The sequence below is a fragment of the Vombatus ursinus genome, unplaced genomic scaffold, assembly GCF_900497805.2.
Source record: "Vombatus ursinus unplaced genomic scaffold, bare-nosed wombat genome assembly UNPS02001287.1, whole genome shotgun sequence".
In the NCBI taxonomy this organism is placed as follows: Eukaryota; Metazoa; Chordata; class Mammalia; order Diprotodontia; family Vombatidae; genus Vombatus; species Vombatus ursinus.
Genome location: NW_020941065.1, coordinates 12227167 through 12249965, shown reverse-complemented (window position 1 = coordinate 12249965; position 22799 = coordinate 12227167). Strand labels below are relative to the sequence as shown.

General features: G+C 41.9%; 1 protein-coding gene across 1 annotated transcript in view; it reads left to right on the top strand.

The window, feature by feature from the left end:
• Positions 1-22799, top strand: part of LOC114043247 (sodium-dependent serotonin transporter-like) — a 78621-nt gene that overhangs the window by 50190 nt on the left and 5632 nt on the right. The window contains exons 11-12 of the mRNA XM_027862318.1: positions 3909-4076; positions 6158-6232. Of these exons, the coding sequence (XP_027718119.1) occupies positions 3909-4076; positions 6158-6232 (243 nt within the window). The remainder of the gene's footprint in view (positions 1-3908; positions 4077-6157; positions 6233-22799) is intronic.

Sequence of the window (22799 nt, the reverse complement as noted above, 5' to 3'; positions counted from 1 at the left end):
CATCATCATCATCATCATCATCATCATCATCATCATCATCATCATCACCATCATCATCATCATCATCACCATCATCATCATCATCATCATTACAGTGAAAAGTTCACTGGCTTGGGTGGGGGTGTGAATTTTGGTGACTCAACCTCTCTAGGCCTCAGTTTGTTCATGTGTAAACTGGCAGAGTTGGACTCCCTTCCAGCTCCAAGTCTAAAATTCTCCATCCAGGCTGAACTGCTTGCTGTCCCTTATACTTGTCTCATCTCTTTCTAATTTTACACTCCGGCTCATGTTGCTCCATATGCTTAGAAGGCCCTATCCCCATCACTACCTACCAAAAATCCTATCCGTCACAGATTAAGAGCCAATAAGGGACCTACAAGGTAATCTGGTCCAGCCTCTCATATTGAGATGTGGAAACTGAGGCCTAGAAAGGCAAAGTGATTTGCCCAAGGCTACACACATAAAAAGTGGCAAATCATCTGACTCCCAATCCAGGACTCTGTCCACTGCACCATACTGCCTACAAGACCTAATGCAAATGGTGCCTCTTCCATGAAGCCTTCCCTGGTGGCCCAATGGAATGGATCTAACCCCACATAGCCCTTTGTTTAGACGTCTCTTACTTATCTTGATATATACCCTATCCCTTTTACTAGTTCCATAAGAGTAAGCGCCACGTGGATTCAACATATTCAATTTGACAGATATTTATTGAGTATGTGCCAGGCACTGTACTAAGCACTGGGGACATTAAGACAAAAAAATAGAATGGTCCTTGCCGTCAAGGAGCTTACTACATTCTACTGCAGGGGTACAACATGTATACAGGTGACTTCATGCTAACGTATATAGTCGTATCAAGAAGGTGCAAGTCCTAACAAGCCGGGATATTGGGTGGGAATTGGTATGTAGGAGATGTCACTTGAGCTATCAATGCAAGAAAGTTGGGGATTCTACAAGGGAGAAATGAGGAGTGAGCGCATGCCTCACCACTAGGTGGTGCGATCAGTAGAGCTGCTGGACGTGGAATCAGGAAAACCTGAGTGTGAAACTAGCCTCAGACACCTTCTAACTGTGTGATCCCAGGAAAGTCACTTGACCCTTGTCTGCCTCAGTCTCCTCATCTGTGGTAATGGGTTATCATAATGTAATTGTCCTTCATTTCTGAAGAGAACCAATGACATCACGATGACGGAATCACTGTGTTTGATTGCGGCTGATCAGACCAATACAGAGTTTGGAAAGCTCTCCCACAGGTAGGGCACAAATAGAGCATATGAACACTTGGGATGGCAATGTCTCTAGATTTGCGCATCTCACACTTCCTTTGCAATTCTTCGCTCATAGAGCATAGAGCCTTCCTTGATGTGGGCACACCATCCTGGGCCGTCCTGTGCCAAGGTCTCCCAGGTCATGCAATCGATTCCAGAGCTCTTCAGAGGGACCTTGAGAGTATCCTGATATCGCTTCTTTTGACCTCCATGTGAGCTCTTGCCTTGTGTGAGTTCTTTGTAAAATAGTTTTTCAGGCAAATGTATGTTTGTCACTTGAACAACATGGCCAGCCCATCAGAATTGCTCTCTCTGCAGTATAATTCAGCTCAAGAAAGGACCTCAGCATATGATACCTTATCCTGCCTGAAAATCTTCAGAATCTTCCCAAGATAATTCAAATGGAAGCGATTCAGTTTCCTGGCATGGTGCTGGTAGACTGTCCAGGTTTCACGGGCATACAACAATGAGGTCAGCACAATGGCTCTGTAGACCTTCAGTTTGGTAGGCAGCCTAATACCTCTTCTGTCCCACACTTTCCTCTGGAGTCTCCCAAACTCTGAGCTATCTCTGGCAGTGCATGCATCAGCCTCATTATCTATGTGTACATCCCTGGAAAGTTCACTGCCAAGCTAAGTGAACTTATTCACAGAATTCAAAATTTCTCTGTTACTGTAACCAATGGTTCAATATATGAATGGTGCAGTGCTGACTGGTGAAAGACCTCTGTTTTCTTGGCTGTTATTTTAAGGCCAAAATTAGCACAAATGGCAGAGAATCAATCCATACTTTGTTGCTTCCCAACCTCAGAGGCTACATTGAGTGCAGTCACTCAAACAAAAAGTCATGCGCTGACTCTCCTTCCTCTTTTGTCTTGGTTTGTAGCTTTTTTGAGTTAAATAGTTTATCAACAATGTTGTAGTTGACCTTGATGCCATTTTTGTCCTCGTCAAAAGCATCTGACATCACAGAAAACATCATGCTAAAAAGCATGGGAGCAAGCATACAGCCCTGCTTCACTCCTTTGGTGACTGGGAAGATGTAAGACTGTCATCTTTTATCCAGAACCGTGCAAGCATGCCATCATGGAGCTGGAGTAAAATACTGATGTACTTCTATGGGTAACCAAATTTGGCCATGATCTTCCATAAGCCCTCATGACAGAAAGTATCAAAAGCCTTGGTCAGATCGATGAGCATTGTGTACAGACATCTGTTCTGCTCCTGGCATTTCTCCTGGAGCTGTCAAGCAGCAGACACCACATTGACCATGCCTCAGTCCTTCTCTGTGTATAAACAGTTCATTGATGACCTGGAAGAAAGTTGAGTCAGCACACAGCAACAGTAGAGCAGAGAAGGAGTGGGCAGTTTTCAGAGATCTGGTGTGCAGCACTGCATTTGTTCATCTGGGCCAGAATACTCACAAACATCAGGATTGGTTTGACAAAGATGATGAGAAAATTCAGAAGCTGCCACATGAGAAATGAGAACTCCACAAGGTTTACCAGCAGGACAGCTCACCCATCTCCAAGAAGGCAGTGTTTAACTCCATTAAAAGCAAAGTGCAGGCAAAGCATAGAGAGATACAGGATTCTTGACTCAGTAAGAAGGCAAATGAGATTCAATTTTACACCAGCAGCAACAATAATCCAAAGTGCATCTACAATGCCTTGAAGGCTCTTTATGGGCCAAAGACCTCTGGTGCATCTCAACTACTCAGTGCTAATGAAGCCACACTGATCAGTGATGAGGACTCTGATTCCGTCAGAGACGGGCTGAACACTGCCATAGTGTTTTCAACAGACCGTCATCAATCAATGCCAAAGTCTTTGAACACATATTTCAGGTTGAAGTCAATCTCTCTCTAGCTGAACTTCCAACCAAAGAAGAGATATTGAACGTTATTAGGCTTTTTTCATGTGGCAAAGCACCAGTGCTGATTCTATTCCAGCAGAGATCTACAAGGAAGGGGGTCCACTGCTCATACAGCAATTGATTGAAATCTTCTGGGTGATATAGAAAGAGGAGATTATCCCCCAGGAGATCAAAGATGCCTCTATTGTCCATTTCTATAAGGAAACAGACAATCACAGGGGGGAAGGAGCTCTCTCTCTTAGTCACTGCCAGCGAGATTCTTGCCTAAGTCCTCCTTAATAAACTGATCCTTCACCTGGAAGATGATCATCTACTCAAGAGCCAGTGTGGCTTCAGAAAGGATATCATAATAGCATCTACCTCCCAGAATTGTTATAAGAATAAAATCAGATAATATTTGTAAAGCACTTGGCAAATCTTAAGGTGTGTTATAAACGATAGCTATGATGATCATTATCATTGATTCCAGACATAGGAAATAGCCTATGCAAAAATACAGAGGTGGGAGATAAGATATCACATACAGGAAAGAGTGAATGGGTCACTTTGGTTGGAATAGAGAATGCATGAGTAGGGTAACATGAAATAACCTTGAAGAAGGAGGTGGGATCCAGATTGCAGAAAATTTATTTATCTTTGTTTCTTCCTACTCATTGCCCCTTAGTACAGTGCTCTGCACATAGTGGTCACAATAAATGTTTGTCAAATGAAAAAATGAACAGATGGTTCTGATTTTTCTCTCCTCCTCCACACCCCCCACTAGTTTTTAATCATCAGCTCCCTTCTGGACCAGTCTCCTCTTGTGCTGTTTGACTACCACTATCCAGACTGGAGCATCTCCATTGGACATCTGATTGGCACTTCATCATGTATCTGTATCCCCATCTACATGGTCTACAAACTTATCTGGACACCTGGATCTCTCAAGCAGGTTAGGAATGCTGGATGTGCCCCATTTCCTCTCCTGGCCTGGGAAAAACTAAGGGTGGTTTTCATGTCTTTGGTCTTCCAGGCATCACTGCCACCATGGGTGGTGAAGGAGATTAGGGGGAAACTAAAAACAATAGATGGTGAGTTCAAGGTGTCTAGTCACTCTTCAGGATTCACTTCTCTTAACCAGATCACTCAAAGATAGAGCCAGGACAAATGCTATGAGCTTGCTAGGGAGTTTAGTTGACTCATTCCTAGTGTCCAGGGCTGAGGTGATAATCCCACTGTCCTCTGCCCTGGTCAGTCCTCATCTGGAAGGTTGGACTCAGTTCTTGGCACCACAGTTTAGGAAGAACATTGATAAGCTGAAGTATGTCCAAAGGAGGATGACTAGGGTGGTGAAGCTCTTGGAGTACATGTTCTGTGAGGATGGGTTGAAGGAATCAGATATGTTTCATCTGGAGAAGACAAGCTTCTTTGGAGGGGTGGAGTGGGACATGAGAACTGTCTTCAAGCATGGGAAAGCTGGGAAGTGGGATTAGACTAAGTCTGCTTGGCCCCAAAGGCTAAGACCAGGCAGAAGTTCTGGGGATGCAGATTTAGGCATCTCACAGGGACAAATTTCCTAACAATGAAATTTATCCCAATGTGGAATGGACCACCATGGGAGAGAGTGGATTCCCCATCACTGCACATGATCAAGTGAACACAGGGTGATTGCTCTTCCAGAAAGCAGTAGAGGGGACCCATTTTCTGATTGTGTTGAAGAGATGGTCTCAGAAACCCCCTCCAAGTCCAAAAGTTGATAATTCCACTGGTGTTAGAGGCAAGATTGGAATCCAGGTCCCTGCTGTCTCAAAGTCCAACACCCTTTCCATATTTACAATGCTGCCTAGGGAAGGAGGGCGAGTGAGTTGTGGTTTGTTTTTTTTTTTAAGTGGGCTCATAGTGTTACTCTAAATTTCATAACCATCAACAAAAACAAACACTCCAGCACCCAAACAAGAATTTGAAATGATTTACACAAACTCGTGCATTTCTAATATTTACAGCTGCTTTTTTAAAATGTGTGCATTCACTTTCACAAGATAATGACGTGACAAAATCACAGGTCTGAGCCCAAAACAAACAAACAGAACAGAAATATCATGGGTTTGTCACCAAGAAGGTTCATCAATTAAGAGCTGGGGGGGGGGGATCTCAGAAGCCATCTGGTTCAACCCTGCTCACTTTACAGAAGGGGAAACAGAGGCACAGAGAAGGAAAATAGAATTTGAACCAACATCCTCTGACTCCCAAGGCAGAATTCTTTCCCTCACACCAAAGTCTGCTCTGTGTATTTTTCTGGATTCCATGGCTCTTACTGCTGAAGTTGCTATTCCTATGAAGTATCAGCTTTTGAGCTGGGAAGACCTGGGTTAGAATTCTGCCTCTGATACTTCCAAGTTGTATGACCTTAGGTAAGTCACTTAACTCAGAGCTTCTGTTTCCTCATCTTTAAATATAACAAAAACAACAGCTAACATTTACGTAGCCCTTCAAGGATCACAAAGCACTTCATAAAATCATCTCATCTGATCCTCACAATGACCCTGTGAGGTAGGAACTGTTATTATTCTCATTTTAAAGTTGAGGAAATTGAGGCTCTGAAAAGTTCCGTGACTTGCCCAGAGTCACATGGCTAATAAATATCTAAGGCAGGTCATCAGCTCAGGTCATCCTGACTCTAAGACCAATCCTCTATCTATTGGGCCACCCCACAGCATTATTTCAAGTCTCCACTAAGAGATTTGTTTGTAGAGAGTTTTGCAAACTGTAAAGTTCACCATGAATGTGCACAATTGTTATGATTTCCATGGTTGCTGTTGGTGTGTATTTTCCTCTTCTGATTTGGGGGCTGCTACAATTTTCTACTGTTATTTGCAAGGCTATTGTAAAAGGTCTTGTGATGGGATTTGGGAATTGCAATAAGACTGGGTTAGACCAGCTGCCAATTTCTTATAGAACTAAACTGTGACAGAAGAGAGCAGCCTTTTGCCTGTCCTAATGATGTCTCGTTTCCACCCTTGTGTTTTCTCTCAGCGCCTGGAGGTTTGTCTGAGACCGGAGAAGAAGCCAAGTCAAAGCCAGCCACCTGATTCCATCTGCCTGCATGCTGTCCCTTAACTCCCTCAGATCCCCCCAGGCACCCGAAGCCTGCCAGCTCTCTTGGATCAGGACACCCTTCTAAAGGAATGACACAGAGAAGGGTAAAACCCCCCTAGACTCCCCTGACATACATGGACACACCTCTTCTAATTCTCACTCCCCTCAACTCCCATCATGCCCTTGCCCATGTTAGAGCAAGCGGACTCCTCTCCCTCTAAGTCAGACGTGTTGTTCCATCATTCAGCTGTATCTGACTCTATGTGACTCTGTGGACTTTGTCCATTGGGTCTTCTTGGCAAAGACACTAGAGCAGTTTGCCATTTCCTTCTCCGGTGTTTCTCCATTTTACATATGAGGAACTGAGGCAAATAGGGGTTAAGTGACTTGCCCAGGGTCACACAGCTAGTAAGTGTCTGAGGTGGGATTTGAATTCAGCTCTTCCTGTCTCCAGGTCTGGTGCTCTAAACACTGCACCCCCTAGCTGCCCCACGTCGTATGTATCTCCCCAACAAATCTCTGGAGTTAGAGTCAAACCTAGGTTTGCTGACGGGCTATAGGAGGTGTGATGAGACTGTGTCAGCCAACAAATATTTGTTAAATACATAATTACTATGTGCTGAGTCACAGCATAGAAACACATTGATGGGAACCAATGTTTGAATTCATGCAGTACCCCAGACCAAGCTTCCTTCAACATGGAAAAGTCTTCTAAAGAATGTTCTGGTCTGTACCAGAGTCCCATTCTGATGCAAGGTTCACAGGTCGAGAGTTGGAGAGGATGCTCAGGACATCTGGAATAATCCCCTTCGAATCAGGCCTAGAGAGAAGTGACAGGCCAAAGGTCACGCCAGCAGTCAGTGACAGAGTGAGAGACTTGAACTCAGGACCTCTGACTCCAAAGTCAGTGCTGTTTCCTCAGTATCCCTTCACCTGCCCCCTCAAATCTCACAGACACCCTGAGACAGTCACTGGAATCCATTTGAGGCCATTTCTGCACAATATCTTTTAGTCAGACTAGCGGAATGCTGTAGTTACCACATTTTTATGAGAACCCTGATACTTCTACGATTAGAAGTAGCAGGAAGGGCCACCTGGCTTTTGTGAAGCTCTTAACCCGTGTCTGATGAATGCCTGTTGCTTGGCAGTCAGGGCACAGCAGGGTACATGGCCTTTATACCCCTAGCTAGGGCCTGTGGCTACTATGGTAGAAGAGACATAGATTAGGCCAAGGAAGGCCCATTGGCCCAGGAACTCCTTGCCCCTCGGGACACAGTGGTGGAGAGGAAGGACAGCTGGACTTCAAATCAGGAGACCTCCCTATGAGTCCTGGCTCTGATATCGCCTAGGGCATGACTTTGCACAAATCATCTCAGCCTCAGTTTCCTCTGTTTGTAGAATGTGGATGGCAGCCTTGTTACTCTCCTCCTCTGAGACATCTGGCGAGGAAAACATTTTCCAAAGCCTTTATAGATGTGATTGTTTCCCTAAACACTGTTAGAAAGGACTGTTTTCTACATTTATCTTTGAATATCCTTAAGATAAATTAGTATCAATCCTTCCTGCTTCTGTTCACGCGCTCAGGCAATATACAGAGTGTCCCAAAAGTCTTTGTGCCATTTTAAACTGCTGAAACTTCAAACTTTTAAAAACTGTCGAAGCTTGAAGCTGCTCTAAGAGTTTGGAGATACCTCCATACTTACTGGAAGCCTTTTGTGATCCCCCAGAAGTCATCTTTCTCCCTACTCTAATTATCTTTCCTTTGATTTAAGCCTCAACAATGTTCCAGAGACTATGCCAGGCACCGGGGAGCCAAAGACAAAAACGGTGGATGTCTCTCACCTCAAGGCCCCTCTCATTTTATAAGGGAGATTTGAAACGTCCATGGAAAAGTAAATACAAAGCGTATACAGAGTAAACACAGCGTGAGTTTTATCGGGCACTCTAACAACTGTATTTACTTATAATAAAGACAGCCAACAAGTCCATAGAACTTTGAGGGTTGCAAAGCACTTCATAATTACAGCAGGGAGAGATCTGCCTTCTATAGGGATCAGCAAAGGCTTCCAACAGGAGGAAAGGAGACAGAGGCCTCTCTGACATTGCCTGCCCTCCTCCTCAAATAAGCCTCCAATGGCTCTCTCCCCTAGGCAGTCAGACATGCAAATGCCCAGTTCCAAACTAACTTGTTATTTTATCATTTAGCCATTTCAGTCTTGTCTTGGTGACCCCATTTGAGGTTTTCTTGGCAAAGATACTGGAGTGTTTCACCGTTTCCTTCTCCAGCTCATTTGACGGATGAGAAAACTGAGGCAAGCAGGTTGAAGTGACTTTCCTAGGGTCACACAGCTAGTAAGTGTCTGAGGCCGGTTTTGAACTCTGGAAGATGAGTCTTCCTGACTTCAGGCCCAGGGTTTTGTGCACTATGGAGCCACCTCGTGGTCATTGCTATTTTAAACGAAGACCATCAGAGTTTCCTCAACTAATTCCAATACCTTTCCTCTGTAGTATCACTTCACAGGGTTTTCTACTCCTTCCAAACGCCATTAACTAGGTTGTTTCCACTTCTCTAATGCTTTTGATTGGTTTATTCAATGGAGATGTCTAGGAGCTGTCCCGTTCACACTTGCTTCACACTTTTGATTGATTAATTTAATGGATAAGTCCCAGCCCTCTGTAATTATTGGGATGAGGCTGTAGGTTCCTTCTAAATGCATTTAAGTGAAATCATAGAATTACAGATTTAGAGCTGGGAGGAAACTCAGAGGTCATCTAGCTTAGCCCCTTTATTTTACACAAGAGGAAACTGAGGCATGGAAAGGTTGAGTGAATTGTCAAAGGCCACACAGGTGCACAGCAAAGATTTGAACTCAGGTCCTCAAAACACAAATTCAACCTTTTTTCTAGGGCTTCTTAGGATCATAGGCTCAAGGCTGGGCAAGACTTTAGATGACATTCAATCTAACCCCGTCATTTTACAGGTAAGGAAATGGAGGCCCACGGAAATAAAGTGACTTATCCAGTGAAACGGGTAGTAAGTAGTAGAAGGGCAGCTAGGTGGCGCCTTAGCACATAGGGAGTGGGCCTGGAGTCAGGAAGACCTGAGGTCAAATCCGGGTCAGGGCTATGAAATTGATGGTATGCCTCAGGAGAACATGACCTTAAATATATTTGCAGTAGGTGTATTTAAATATGCTGAACACCGTCTGAGGCAGTGAGGGGTAGTGGGGAATAGAATCATCTTGGAGTGAGAAGACCTGGGTTCAAGTCCTGTCTTTGGCCAATACTGGCTGTATGACCTTGGGCAAGTCACTACCCCTTAGTCCTCCAAGTAACTTACTAAGACTGCAAGACACCCTCCAGCTGACAACTGACATTCCTAGAAGAAGCTTCTGTCGTGGGCATTCCCTACATGAATGACATCACAGGTATGGACCAAACAAAGCAAAATTCACCGGAATTCCAAAATTGCCAGGTTGTTGTTGTTTTAATAGAAATGGTGGCACAAGGTGGTACATATCTGTAGTCCCAACCACTAGGAAGCTGAGGCTGGTGGATTGTTTGAGCTTGGGGAGTTCTGGTCTGCAATGAGCTAAGCTGATCAGGTGTCTCCACCAGGTTCCGCACCAATATGGTGCTCCCCCAAGAGCAGAGGGCCAGCAGGCTGCCCTAAAGAGGAGTAAACCAGCCCCAGACAGAAAAAGAGCAAGTCAAAACTCTCCTGCCAGTCAGTGGTGGAATCAAGCCCATGAGTGGCTGTTCCACATCCAGCCTACTCAATATAGGCCAATCTAATCTCAAGAAAAAAATTAATCTAAATACTTTGAACCCCAAATGAACATGTTTCCCAGGGACATGATTTTTTTCCAGGAAAGTAAAACATAAACTCAGCTGGTGATGAAATGCCTAGACACCTTGATACTTTGGTGTTTCTGAGTAGTTATAAAATGTAGATTTGTCAATCACTAAATGATATTAAAGGAGGAAGCACATTTGCTGATCCCTCTGCATTGAGATGGAAATATAAATTCCTTCAAGGCTCAGCCCATTCCCCATCTTCCATAGGAAACCTTTCCTGATCCCCTGAGCCTTTAGCACTCTCTCCCTCACCCTCTATAATTAGGTAGATACTTATCTGTGTCCATATTGTATCTCTTCAATAGACTGTAAGCTCCAAGGGGGCAAGGATTGTTTCATTTTTTTCTTTGTCACCCCATAACCCAGCACATTGCCTTCCACACAGTTTGCTCTTAATAAATGTTGATTGGATTAGATAGGATTCACTTGTCACATTGTACACATTTCGTTATTATCACCATGCTGATGCCTCCCGCATAGAGGATGACCATCCTCGGTCTTCCCCAAGCTTCAGTCCCACATCACCAATGGTTTATTGGACATCTCAAATAAGATGTCCTGAAGCCAAACATATCCCAAACCTTTGTCCCAAACTCTTCCTCTCTTCTGAATTTCCCCTACTTCTTTTGAGGACACTACCATCCTTCAAGGTTCTCAGATCTTTCCCTCACCCCATATAAGCAATCATTTGCCAAAGCTGGTCATTTTCACCTTCACATAATTTGCTTCCATCCCCTTCCCTATTCATATTGCCACCATCTTAGTTCAGGTCTTTATTACCTCTCACCTGTACCACTGAAATATCTTCCTAATCCCTTGCCTTAAGACCATCCCTTCTCCAATCCATCATGCACAGCTAACAAAATGATTTTCCAAAAGTCTGGGTCTGAGTAGGTCACTCCCTTGCTCAATAAACTCCAGTGGGTCCCTATTGCCTCTGGGATCAACTGTAAGATCCTTTGTTGAGCTTTTAAAGTCCTTCACAGCCTTGCCTCTACATACCTACCCAAAACTGGTTGCCTTGAAGTTCCTCAAACATAACACTCTATCTCCTGTCTCCACACATTTGTACAAGTTTTACTAGTGCAGCTGACTCTTCACCCCTACCTCTTCAGATCCCTCATTTCCTTCACTTCCTAAGTGTCCCTTTCCACGTGAAGGCTTTCTTGATCCCCCCCATCTGCTAATGTCGTCCCCATTAATACAACTTCTCCCTGAGCCCTCTCTTCAGCCCCTGGTTATTTGTGTAGTTCATGGTTTCATTTTTAAGGATGGACCCATTTCCACTTAGAGAACTGAGAATACTGGCACCAGTATCTGGACTGGTGCCAGACTGTCTACTGAGAATGCTCAGTATTCTGGTGAGAATCTGGGAATCCCTTTCTTAATCTACATGTGAAGCCAGAACCAGAAAAATCCATGAATTACACATGACTGAGCTGAGTAATTTCATTCTCCTTGTAACAACCACAAAGAAAATGTCAATGGTGTTATGGGTAGTATTTGGATAGAATAACTATAGAATATAGTTTCTTTTTAACTGTCCAGCCACACCCTACTCCCTCTATTTGCATGCTGTTTGGTTTAGTTGTGGCTCAGTCACACTTTTTATTAATGATTATAGTCATGGGATTTGGAGCTGGAAGGGTCTTTAGACACCATCCTGCTCAACTCCTCCTCAACCCAACTCTTTATAGCTGAGAAAACTGAGTTTCTAAAAGGTGAAATGACTTGCCTAAAGTCACACTGGTCTAAGTCACAAAAGGAAGGTTTGAACCTGCCTATATCTAAACCCAATATTCCTTCCCTTATACTCTTCTGCCTGAAAAAAGTCAGTTCACTTGTTTTGGTTGACTTAATAAATGAAGAATTGGCCATGAGAATTCTATTTGACAAACTGCGATTTAAATATTTAGTACACTGCAAAGTGTTATGCTAGAGACATTGGGAGAGACATAAAGTTTAAATAAAATGAGTCCTGCTTTCAGTGGGATATGACACATCTCAAAAAGCATAAGACAAAATAATGCCTCAGTCCATAATATGTGTATCCAGTAAATATGTAAAGACCCAGTGTGATGTACTGTATACAAAGCTGACTGCAGAGTTGATAAGATTCTATTACATTCACAATCAGTTCAGCCATTCCCAAATTGATGCATACCCACTTCATTCCTAGCTCTTTGCTACAACAACATGGGCTGATATAGATACGTTTGGTATTTATAGGTTGTTTCCCTCTTTTTTTTTTTATGTTCAGGCTGCATATTCTATTATGTATAAGGGAAAGAGGTTAAAAAGGAAGCCGAACAGACCCTTCCCTAAAGCCACATTCTATGGCAACAAGCAGCAACCCTCAACCTGCTCCCCTTTGTGGATTTTCTGCCATCTGAGGGAATGTGCTATGTTATGGCAGCACTGAGTCAGAGTGAACAAAGGAACAGAGGAAACAAGTAGGAAGCCAGCCAGGCTCCACCAGTCCTGAAGGAAAGGGAACTGCTATCCAGCTCATGTCAGTTCTATCCCTCCATGAGTCACGTGGGAAAAGGACCAACATTGGTTAAAAGTGAATTCCCCAATATGGGAGAAGGCTGAGATGGCTTTGAGGTCCAATAACCCGAGAAGATCCACCATCAAACTAGAAAAAGTCAGAAAGTGAATGATGAGGAAATATAAGGAAAAAAGATTGAAATGACCAATACGTGATAAGGAAAAGGAGTCAATGGATTCCCAAGAGGGCATTGAACCATAAGAGGATGTTTGTGAATGGTTCAAGGCAGAAATAAGTATAATAAAAGCAGAATTTATGATTGCTCAGCAGAAATAATTAGCAGAAAAGAAAAATTTGAATCGACAGTGATATCTCTCCAAAGAAGCAAGAGAGATGGAACAACTGGTTGGGAATACAAATATACAGAAGTGAAGGACAATCTGGTAGAATAAAAGCAAAAAGCAAGATTTTAAAATATAGGATCTCTGTACAAACAAAACATAGTGATCTCATAAAAGGGAAATGTAGAGATAGCTTAAGAATCCTCCCAGAAGAATATAGTAAGTCAAAAAATCTAAATGACATAATCCAAAAAATAGTACAAGAAAACCATCCAACACTGCCACATACCAAAAACAAAGTGCCAAATGGAAAAACCCACAGATAGCCAAACATCTATAGTGATTTTTTAGGGTTAAATTTAATAATTCCAGTGACAAACAACAAATTCTGCAATTGACTAGGATGAAGATCTTCAAATATAAAGGAAAGGAAATTTGAATAACACAGGACTATTTTGCCTGAAACAGAATGACATGTTCAAAAGAACAAAGGCACTCCATGCAGTACAAGGTTACATACACTGAAAATCTGAACCTAATTACAGGATGACACATTCCACAAAAGAGAGTCATTTGAAAGATTTTTTTTAAAAAAAATCAATCAGATGTAATCAGATTTTTGCTTTGCAAACACTCCAGAAAACAGAAACACAAGAAAGGTAAATAAATATAGCAAACAATGAAAGCATAAGTAAAGAAATCAATTACCCCTGGGGAAAAAAAGGAAAAAACAAACTAGGATAGGAAAGATCAGGTTAAAAAGCAATAAAATAACAAAAGAGGAACCATTGAGAGATTTCTCTCTACCAAGTACACAAGTTGATAATGAAGGTAGAACCTGAAGAGAAGAGATGGCGGAGATCAAGTTGGAACCAGTACCTCATAATGACCCACCTCCAGGTGAATCAATGTTTTTAGTGGGAATAAACTGCAGAATGAGAGGGCACACAAAAAGGGTGGGGGAAGGAAGAAGATAGAGGGAAAAGTGATTTAGTCTAACCAAGTCACCAGTAGAAAATAAAAAGGAAATCACACAGTTTATTAGGAAGAAGAGGGTTTACAGGAGAATGAGTGAGGTGACAAAGGAAAAATTTGAAAATGAAGAAAAGTAAGGGGAAATCTCAATATAATGGCAGGAGGGGGTTCCGCTGAAGAACATTCCCATGTGAGGAATTCGCATTGTATAATGGGAAATAGGGATCATAACATACTCTCCAGATAGTTGGTGCTCAGTGAGACCACTACCTCAGAGAGAGCATGTGGACAGCAGCCCATCTCAGGAGAAGAGGAATAATAATTCCTGAAGGCAACTGGCCTCCAGAAGGATGGGAGAGTATGACTTCAAAGATGAGATTCTATGGCAAATGGGAAAGTGAATGATCATGGAGGGTGTGGTTAGGGAATAGAAATGGACCACACCCATCAGGGATACAGGAAATTTTCTATCTTCTGTCCCCTGTTTCCTGCAAGAATGAATACTTCTAAAAGTCAGGCACAAGAAGAAAAAAAAAAGAGGAAAAAAGTGAGATCTACAAGGCTGTAATGAGAGAAGTTATTCAGAAGAGGGAACTCAAAATAGGAGCTTTAGAAGCAATAACTCAATTAGGAACACAGAGACAAAAGAAGGATTAAGCAAGTCAAAGGAACATGAATCAAATACTAAACATTTAGAATAGACAGAAAGATATTCATAAAGAAAACAAGGTCCAGGAATTTTTTTAAAACTGAAAACAAAAGAAATTGAAGGGGAGGAGAGGAAGGGGAAAATTAGTTACTTAACTGAGAGAGGGGGGAAAAAGAGGGCGAATTAGATAACTAGATAAAAGAAATTAATAAGCTAAGTCAAACTCCAAAATTTGGGAAAGGGATAAAAAAAGTAAGAGGAAGGGGCTTGAGAATTAGGGGAAGAGAATTTGTGGGAATAGGTTTGCCTTAGAGTAGATTAAACAAAAATAACTGGAGACAAAGTACTTCTTTAAAGAGGAAGGGGGAAAATATTAATTCATTTATATATATATACATATATTAGAAACAAATTGAGGGAAACATAAAGCTTTCATAACCTTAATTGTGAATGGATTAAAACAATCAAATATAATGAAAGAGTGATAGATTAGATAAGAAATCAAAACTCCACAATTTAGTACTTACAAGTAAGGAAACAGGAATTTATTAAGTGCCTATTATGTGTTGGGTGATGTGCTAAGTACTTTGCAAATATTATCGCATTTGATCCTCACTACAATCTCAGGTGTAGGTGCTATTATTATCCCCATTTCACATTTGAAGAAACTGAGGCAGGCAGAGGTTAAGTGACTTGCCCAGGATCACACAGTTAGGAAGTGTCTGACACTAGATTTGAACTTTTCTGACTGCAATCCCAGTCACTTAATCACTTATCTGCCTCTAGAAAACACCTAAGAAATATAAGAGATATACCAAAAAAAAAAAATGGAGACATACACAGAACAAAACTAAAGGGTTAAAAGGAGTTAAAAACAATTTCCTCTGCCATCAGGTGAATCTAGAAAAGCAGGAATTGTAATTATGCTATCAAACAAAGCAAGAATGAAAATTTGCAGCATAAACAGAGATAAACAAGGAAATTACATTGTGTCTATAGAACTATAGATGAAACCAGTATCAATGTTAAATGTATATGATCCAAATAAATTCATAAATTAAAAAATAACCAAAATACAAGAATAAAAAGCAATAAAACAAGAGAGACTTCAATTCCCTTTCATTTTTTATAAATTTAACAGAAGTCAAAGGGGAAAATATAGATTTGAATAAATTTCTGGAGAAGCTAGGGCTAAAAGACATATGGTGTCTATTAAATGAAACTGTTAATGAATATACATATTTCTCAGTACTGCATAAAAGTTTTACAAGAATTGGCCTCGTGGATATGTATAACCAACAAGATAGAGGACTAGACATTTTCATTGATCCTCCTGATTTCTCAAACCTCTCCAAAATAGGAAAAGAAAATGTAGTTCTCTTAATGGGTCTAAGACACCAACAACTTAATGAGGTTAACAACCTGATAGACCAACAATAGGGAAGGCTAATCCATAGTTCCCAATCCAATCACTCATCACCCCTCCCCCTAGCAGCCCCCACACTCTGGCAGAGAAAAACAACACAATCTATAGACTCATACTCAGAGATCTACACATCAGTGCCTTCAATGTTGCTGCAGTCCCTGCCAACACACACACACACACACACACACACCCCACCCCTGACTTCACTCTACTATGATGATTTTTAAGGACTTATTTTCTTTAGTATTTTTGTACCTCTTTTATCAAGCTATTAATTCTCTTTCCATAATTTCCCTGTACAGCTCTCATCTCCCAATTTTTCCCATTTTGTTGTTGTTTGGTCATTTTGCAGTCGTGTCTGACTCTTCATGACCCCATTTGGGATTTTCTTGGCAGAGATACTGGAGTGGTTTGCCATTTCCTTCTCCAGCTCCTTTTACAGATAGGAAAACTGAGGCAAACAGGGTTAATTGACTTGTTCAGGCTTCACCTTATTCAGTAAAGAGCAATGCATTGGTATGGCTGATTTAGGCTTTTGGGGAGAGACACAGAGAGAAGTTTCCAGAATAGAAAAGAGATTCCCAGCTTCTCTTCAAAATGCAGTGTACCCACTGGAGATAACCTCACACACAGCCAAGCATATAAGCCAATGAACTCGCTTTTGAAAGTGGAGCTAAGTTCTCAAGTACAACAATGCCCTAGACAAACAAGGTAGGGGCCCTGTCTTTTTATGGCGAAAGAGAAGATTCATGGAGATGCTTCAATGGGATAATTCACTGAAGTGCCATTCCTAAAAAGCAATGCTCATTGGACTATTTTAATGGACAGCTGGTATTGGCTCTTAAGAAAGGATTTGACAGGAACCATAGCGTGGACATGCTATGAATAGGTATTTATTGAGTCATCACTGGACACTCAGGTTAGCATTCAGCTTGTCACTCTTTGCAGCATTAACATCTAGATGAAAATTACAACATTAAGTCCATCAGTCATTCTGTAAGTTTCTGTTATTTTTATTGTTACAATTATCATGACAATGGATAGTTGAGGAAGATCACTGCCTATTAGTGTAGGTTTTGCAAGAAATGCAAATCAGGATAAGCTACTGGTTCCAGTTTCTAATGATGATGATGATGATGATGATGATGATGATACTTCAAAGTTTGTTGTTTAGTTGTTTTTCGGTTGTGTCCAACTCTTCATGACCCCATTTGGGATTTTCTTAGCAAAAAAACTGGAATCATTTGCCATTTCCTTCTCCAGTTCATTTTACAGATGAGGAAACTGGGTTAAGTGACTCACCCAGGGTCACACAGCTAGTGTGAGGCTAGATTTGAACTCAAGTATTCCTGACTCCAGGTCCAGCACTCCATTCACCGCACCACCTAGCTGCCCTCAAAATGTGCAAAGTGCTTTACATATGTTATTTCATTTAATCCTCCACAACCCTAGGAGGTAGGTATTATTATTATCCTCATTTTAAAGATAAAGAAACTGAGCCAGAGAGAGGCTAAATTACTTGCCCAGAGTCACACAGTCAGTATGTGGCAAAAGCAAGATTAGAACTCGTCTTTCTGATTTCAAGCCCTTCACTATGCCACTCTCAGACCGGCTCCCAGAAGCTGAAGTGAACAGATACATCCACACAGCACCTGTGCTGTGGGAATGCAGACAAAATATGTAGATGTGCAAAGTACCACAACTTTTCCCTCTGTTTCACTCTAGTTTTACTTACCTCTGTTATCCAGAATGGGACAGCTAGGTGGCGCCATAGTGCACAGATGGCCTGAAGTCAGGAAGATCCGAGTTCAATTCTGGCCTCAGATACCTACTAGCTGTGTGACCCTGGGAAAGTCACTTAACCCCATTTGCCTCAGTTTCCTCATCTGTAAAATAAGAGTAGGAAATGGCAAACCACTCCAGTATCTTTGCCAAGAAAATCTCAGAGAGTCAGACACAACTAAAACAACTCAACAACAATATTATACAGAATAAGAAGTTGACCTACTATGTGCTGTTCTTTCATATGATTCCTAGGATCATAGCTCTAAATCTACAAGAGACTTTAAACGCCATCAAGTCCAATCCATTCATTTTACAGATGTGGAAACTGAGGCCCAGAGACGACTTGCATCTGAGGCAGGACCAAAATCCACCTCTCCCTGACTCCAAGTCCAGTGCCAGAGCACTGCCTCAGATCATTCACCGTTAGGGCTGCTGATCATTGTCTTCCAGACAAAATCCATGAACATCCAACGGAGATGTCGCACCCCATTGGGATAGGTCAAAGAAACTTTCACTTGCTGTGATTTCCATCTATAATGCCATATTTGTGAATGATGAGGAAGTATGAGCTCGTGGGCAATTCTCCCACTCTCTGCGGACAAGGAAGACCGGGTCTGGATAACTCCAAGCAGTAGGCTGAGACTGCCTGGGCATAGAGCGAGAACTTCCCTTTGCCTATTAATTTCATGCTCTCCTCCCAGCGAGGTCTCCTGCTCCCGTATCTCCATGGCAACTCGCAGCTGCGATGATTGGAATCCTCCATCTGGTACCGCCGGTCACAACCGGGAGCGACAAGGTCACACTGTAAGTGTGACAAATATTAAAATACTCTGAGGATACTGGTCTTTCGTGGAGATCGAGAGAGGTATTTGGTAGAGCACGTGAAGGAGGAAAACCCAGAGATGTCAAGCTGATGATCATGGTCAACGGATGACAATGCTGGGTTCATGGGAGAGCGGGAGGGACTGTCATGGACTGTGGAGGTCATGGACTGTGAGAACAGGTGAGGACCAGCCGTGCTAAGCTGGCAGAAGCTCATCATCAGAAGTTAACCTCTGGGTGACTCCTTCTGTTCTCCAAAGTAGCTTATGGAGACAATGTAGGAAAGTGAAGCAGGTGACAATCTGCATTGGCAGAAGTACCATCTTTGCCTGGGAAATACTGACTATTTGAAGTATAAATGCAAGAACAGGAAAGCCCAGAGGGTGTGAAGATGTCAGAAGTAAACATTTCTATTTCTTTCTTTTTTTTTTTTTGGTTGGGCAATTGGGGTTAAGTGACTTGCCCAGGGTCACACTGCTAGTAAGTGTCAAGTGTTTAGTCTGAGGCCGGATTTGAACTTAGGTCCTCCTGACTTCAGGGCCGGTGCTCTATCCACTGCACCACCTAGCTGCCCCAAGAAGTGAACATTTCTGAACCAAATGGAAAGGGTGATCAGGAATTTGAGGTTGGATGGGAGGAACTGTGATCTAGAACATTGAAACAAGGGTCTTAAAAGGCAGAAAAATCTGAATTCCATTTCTAAGCTGATGGTCTAAAGGGAAGCCGTTAAAGAGAGAAGTGATAGAATATTAAGTCAGAAATGACTTTTACATATTTTTAAATGAATGCTGATGATATTCACATAAAATCAGGATGAGGATTTTTTCAGAAGTTTTCTCCCATGTTCTTTTCTCATAGCTTTTATTGATTCCCAGAAAAGCTTCATATGGAAAGTATCACTTAAGCTGACTTCTAGGGATTCTAAGAGATGGAGCTAGGGAGGGAGGGATTCCAGTCTTGGAGGACAGCCCATGCAGAGTCCCAAGGCTTGGAGGATGTAATGTGGGTGAAATAGCAAGAAGGCAGATCTGGCTAAGATGTAGATTGTAGCAAGGAGAATAATATAAAATAAGGCTGGAAGGGGCCAGGCTTTGAAGAACTTTACATGCCAGAAGGTCATTTAAATGAAGAATCATCTTTGTGAGTTCAAATCCAGCCTCAAACACTTACTTGGCTGTGTGACCCTGGGCAAATCACTTCACCCTGTTTGCCTCAGTTTCCTCATCTGTAAAATGAGCTGGAGAAGAAAATGGTAAACTACTCCAGTAACTTTGCCAAAAACACCCCAAAGGGGATCACGTAGGAAGAGTAGGACACGACAAAATGACTGAACAATAAATAAGAGGGACTCAGCAAGCCACTTGAGTTTATTGGGGGATGGGGATGACATACTCAGATGTGCACTGAAGGAAGATCACCTTTAGGTAGGATCTTTGTGGAGCGTGGACAAAGACTTGAAGAGGGGAGATTAATTAGAAGGTTATTGTAATAGTTCAAGGGTGAGATGATGGTCTGAACCAGGATGAAGATTATGTGAGTGGAAAGAAGGGCATGTATCCAAGAGACATTATAGAGGTAAAAACAATAAGATTTGGCGGCAACTTGGAAGCCGGAGGAGAGAATGAAGAGTTCAGGATGACACTAAGGTTATGCTCCCAGATGACTGGAAGGATACTGACATCCTTGACAGAAATAGGGAAGTTTGGAAAAGGGGAAGATGAATACTGTTTTATACACATTAACATTGGGATGCCTATGGGAAAACCATATAAAATGTCCAATGGGCAATCAGAAACACATACATGGAACTCAGGAGAGAGATCTGAGTTGGAAATACAGATTTGGGAATCGTCTGCATGGGGAAGAATAATTAAACCCATGGGGGATGATGAGGAGCACCTTGGAGTATGTGTATGCATGATAAACAGCAGAGGACACTGGACACAAAGTAGATATCTATTGATTGGGGATGGCTAAACAAATTATGGTATATGAATAGAATGGAATGTTACTTGAATCTAAAGGGCAGGATCAAAATCAAACTGAATTTTGAGTTAATTGTAGAAGTGATTAGAAACCCAACAGAAAGCAGACAAATAGTGAATTCAGGGTGAAAAAAGATCATACAAACATGACGCTGAGTTCTTTGAGAGCAGGGACTGTCTTTTACCTTTCTTTGAATCCCCAGCTTAGCACAGTGCCTGTCACATAGTAGGTGCTCAATAAAAATGTTTATTGCCTAGTTGACTGAATGAGATGGGGAAAGATTGCATAGTCACTTGAAAATGATCTGGGGTTCATAGTGGATAATAACATGAACATGATTGCACTCTATTACTACGGTTAAAAGGGGGTAACGTTATTGCATGACATAGACACAAATGTAAACAGAAGCATTGAGAATTAGGTTTAAGAAATCACTAATTCACCATAATTATAACTATATATTAATTGAGGAATTAGGAACTAGTATAATGTATCTGAACATTCACATTATCATATGTTGAGGTTCATTATTCTCTAAAGTGGGAGGAAAAGTTGTATATTTCAGCTGGCTGGACCTGATGTGCTTCTGCCTGAAGGCAGGCAAGGGATTAAGTGACTTCTCTGTGTCCCTTCAGCTACAAGGGATAATTCAAATGACAGTGCAATATTCATAGGAGATTGTTTGTTTTCCTTTAATTCCCTCTATAAGCCACAAGTTTACTTGATATTATGTATTCATTTTGCCTTTCATTCCTTATTACTTCTTGAAACAATGTCACACAAATGACAGGTAGCAACAATTGTGGAGAAGGGAATTACTAATGACTGGGGACAGAGAGGATCGGAGGCTTCATGGAAGAGGAGACACCTAAGTTTGAGTCATAAAAGATGACAAGATTTCAGAGAGGCAGAGATGAGAAGGGGGGAGCATCCTAGGCAGGAAATGGTTTTTGACTTACACAAGGGTCAAGTTTGAGGAACAGTTTCAAGCTTACTGGTCCAGTTTGACTGGAATGAAGAATTTGTAGAATAGTTTGAGACAAGCCTAGAAAAGTAGGCAGGAGCCAGATTGTGGGAAACCTTAGGAACCTGTTGTATTCTACCTGTTGTATTCTTCCAGGTGAGCCCCTGGAAGTTTTGGAGTGAAATCTCCTCCCAAATTCAGCAAAGAAAGTTTGAGTTTGTATCGACTCTGGTCAAATTTCACCTTGCACAGTAGTGGGATTGTCTACTAACTCCAGGTCTCCCTTGGAGGAAGAATCTAGACCAGCCCACCTTTCATGATTCCATTTTTGTGCCATGCTATGAGACCTAAGGCCTAAGTCACCTCTCCACTTGAATGGCAGGACCTAACCCTAAATTCTGTCCCAACCTAATTCACCCAAACATTTCTCAGTTTAAACTGCTATGTTCGTGTTGAAAGCATCCTGAGGTGTCAGCAGGCATAGCAGAAATGTTATAGTCTACGAGATTGCATGTGAGAATGTAAGAGCTGGGTTGAATACCAATTTTCATCTTTTCCTTTTGTTCAGATATAGTCATTTGTGACCACCATTTTAAAAAATTCCTTTTATACAGAGAAGCCGAGTGGTACGATGGATAGGTAGCTGGACTTGCCTCTGACACACACATTGGCCGGGTAGGCAACTCCCTGCATTGCACACAAAGTGCTGACCTTTGTCATTGGTAGAGTTTCCAATGACAATGAAACCCCCTGTCCTGACCTCCTCCTCTTGATTGAAGTTTCTCAAGGACGGGGACTTTTTTCCTTTTGTCTTTTTATCACCCACAGGGATTAAGCCCCACATAGGCACCCACTGTAAACTAATTTTCATTTGACAGGTTCTACCTCTGAAAACTGAAAAAGCTTTTCTCAGGAGCTGCCTCCTTCATGAAGCCCACTCTGATTACCCTGCTTTTTGATATCACTTGATACAGTCTTTAGAGTCACTTATCCGTGTATTCCTCCAGCCCTAACAGTGTTCTGTGCTTAATGTTTGGAACTGAACACCAGATTAATCTTATCTATTGCAACGATGGTGCTAAGAATTCTCCCACAAATGACCTAAAGTACATGAACTTTGGTCCTTAAGAGAATATGTGGCATTTTAAAAACTGTTAAATGCTTTATTTCCTCCCTAGGAAACCCAGTCTGGTCTAAGAAGGTGGTTGTCACACAATTCCTAATGACAGGAGCCAGGCTAAAGATTTCTTCTGCCTGGGGATATAAGGTTCATTCATTCAAA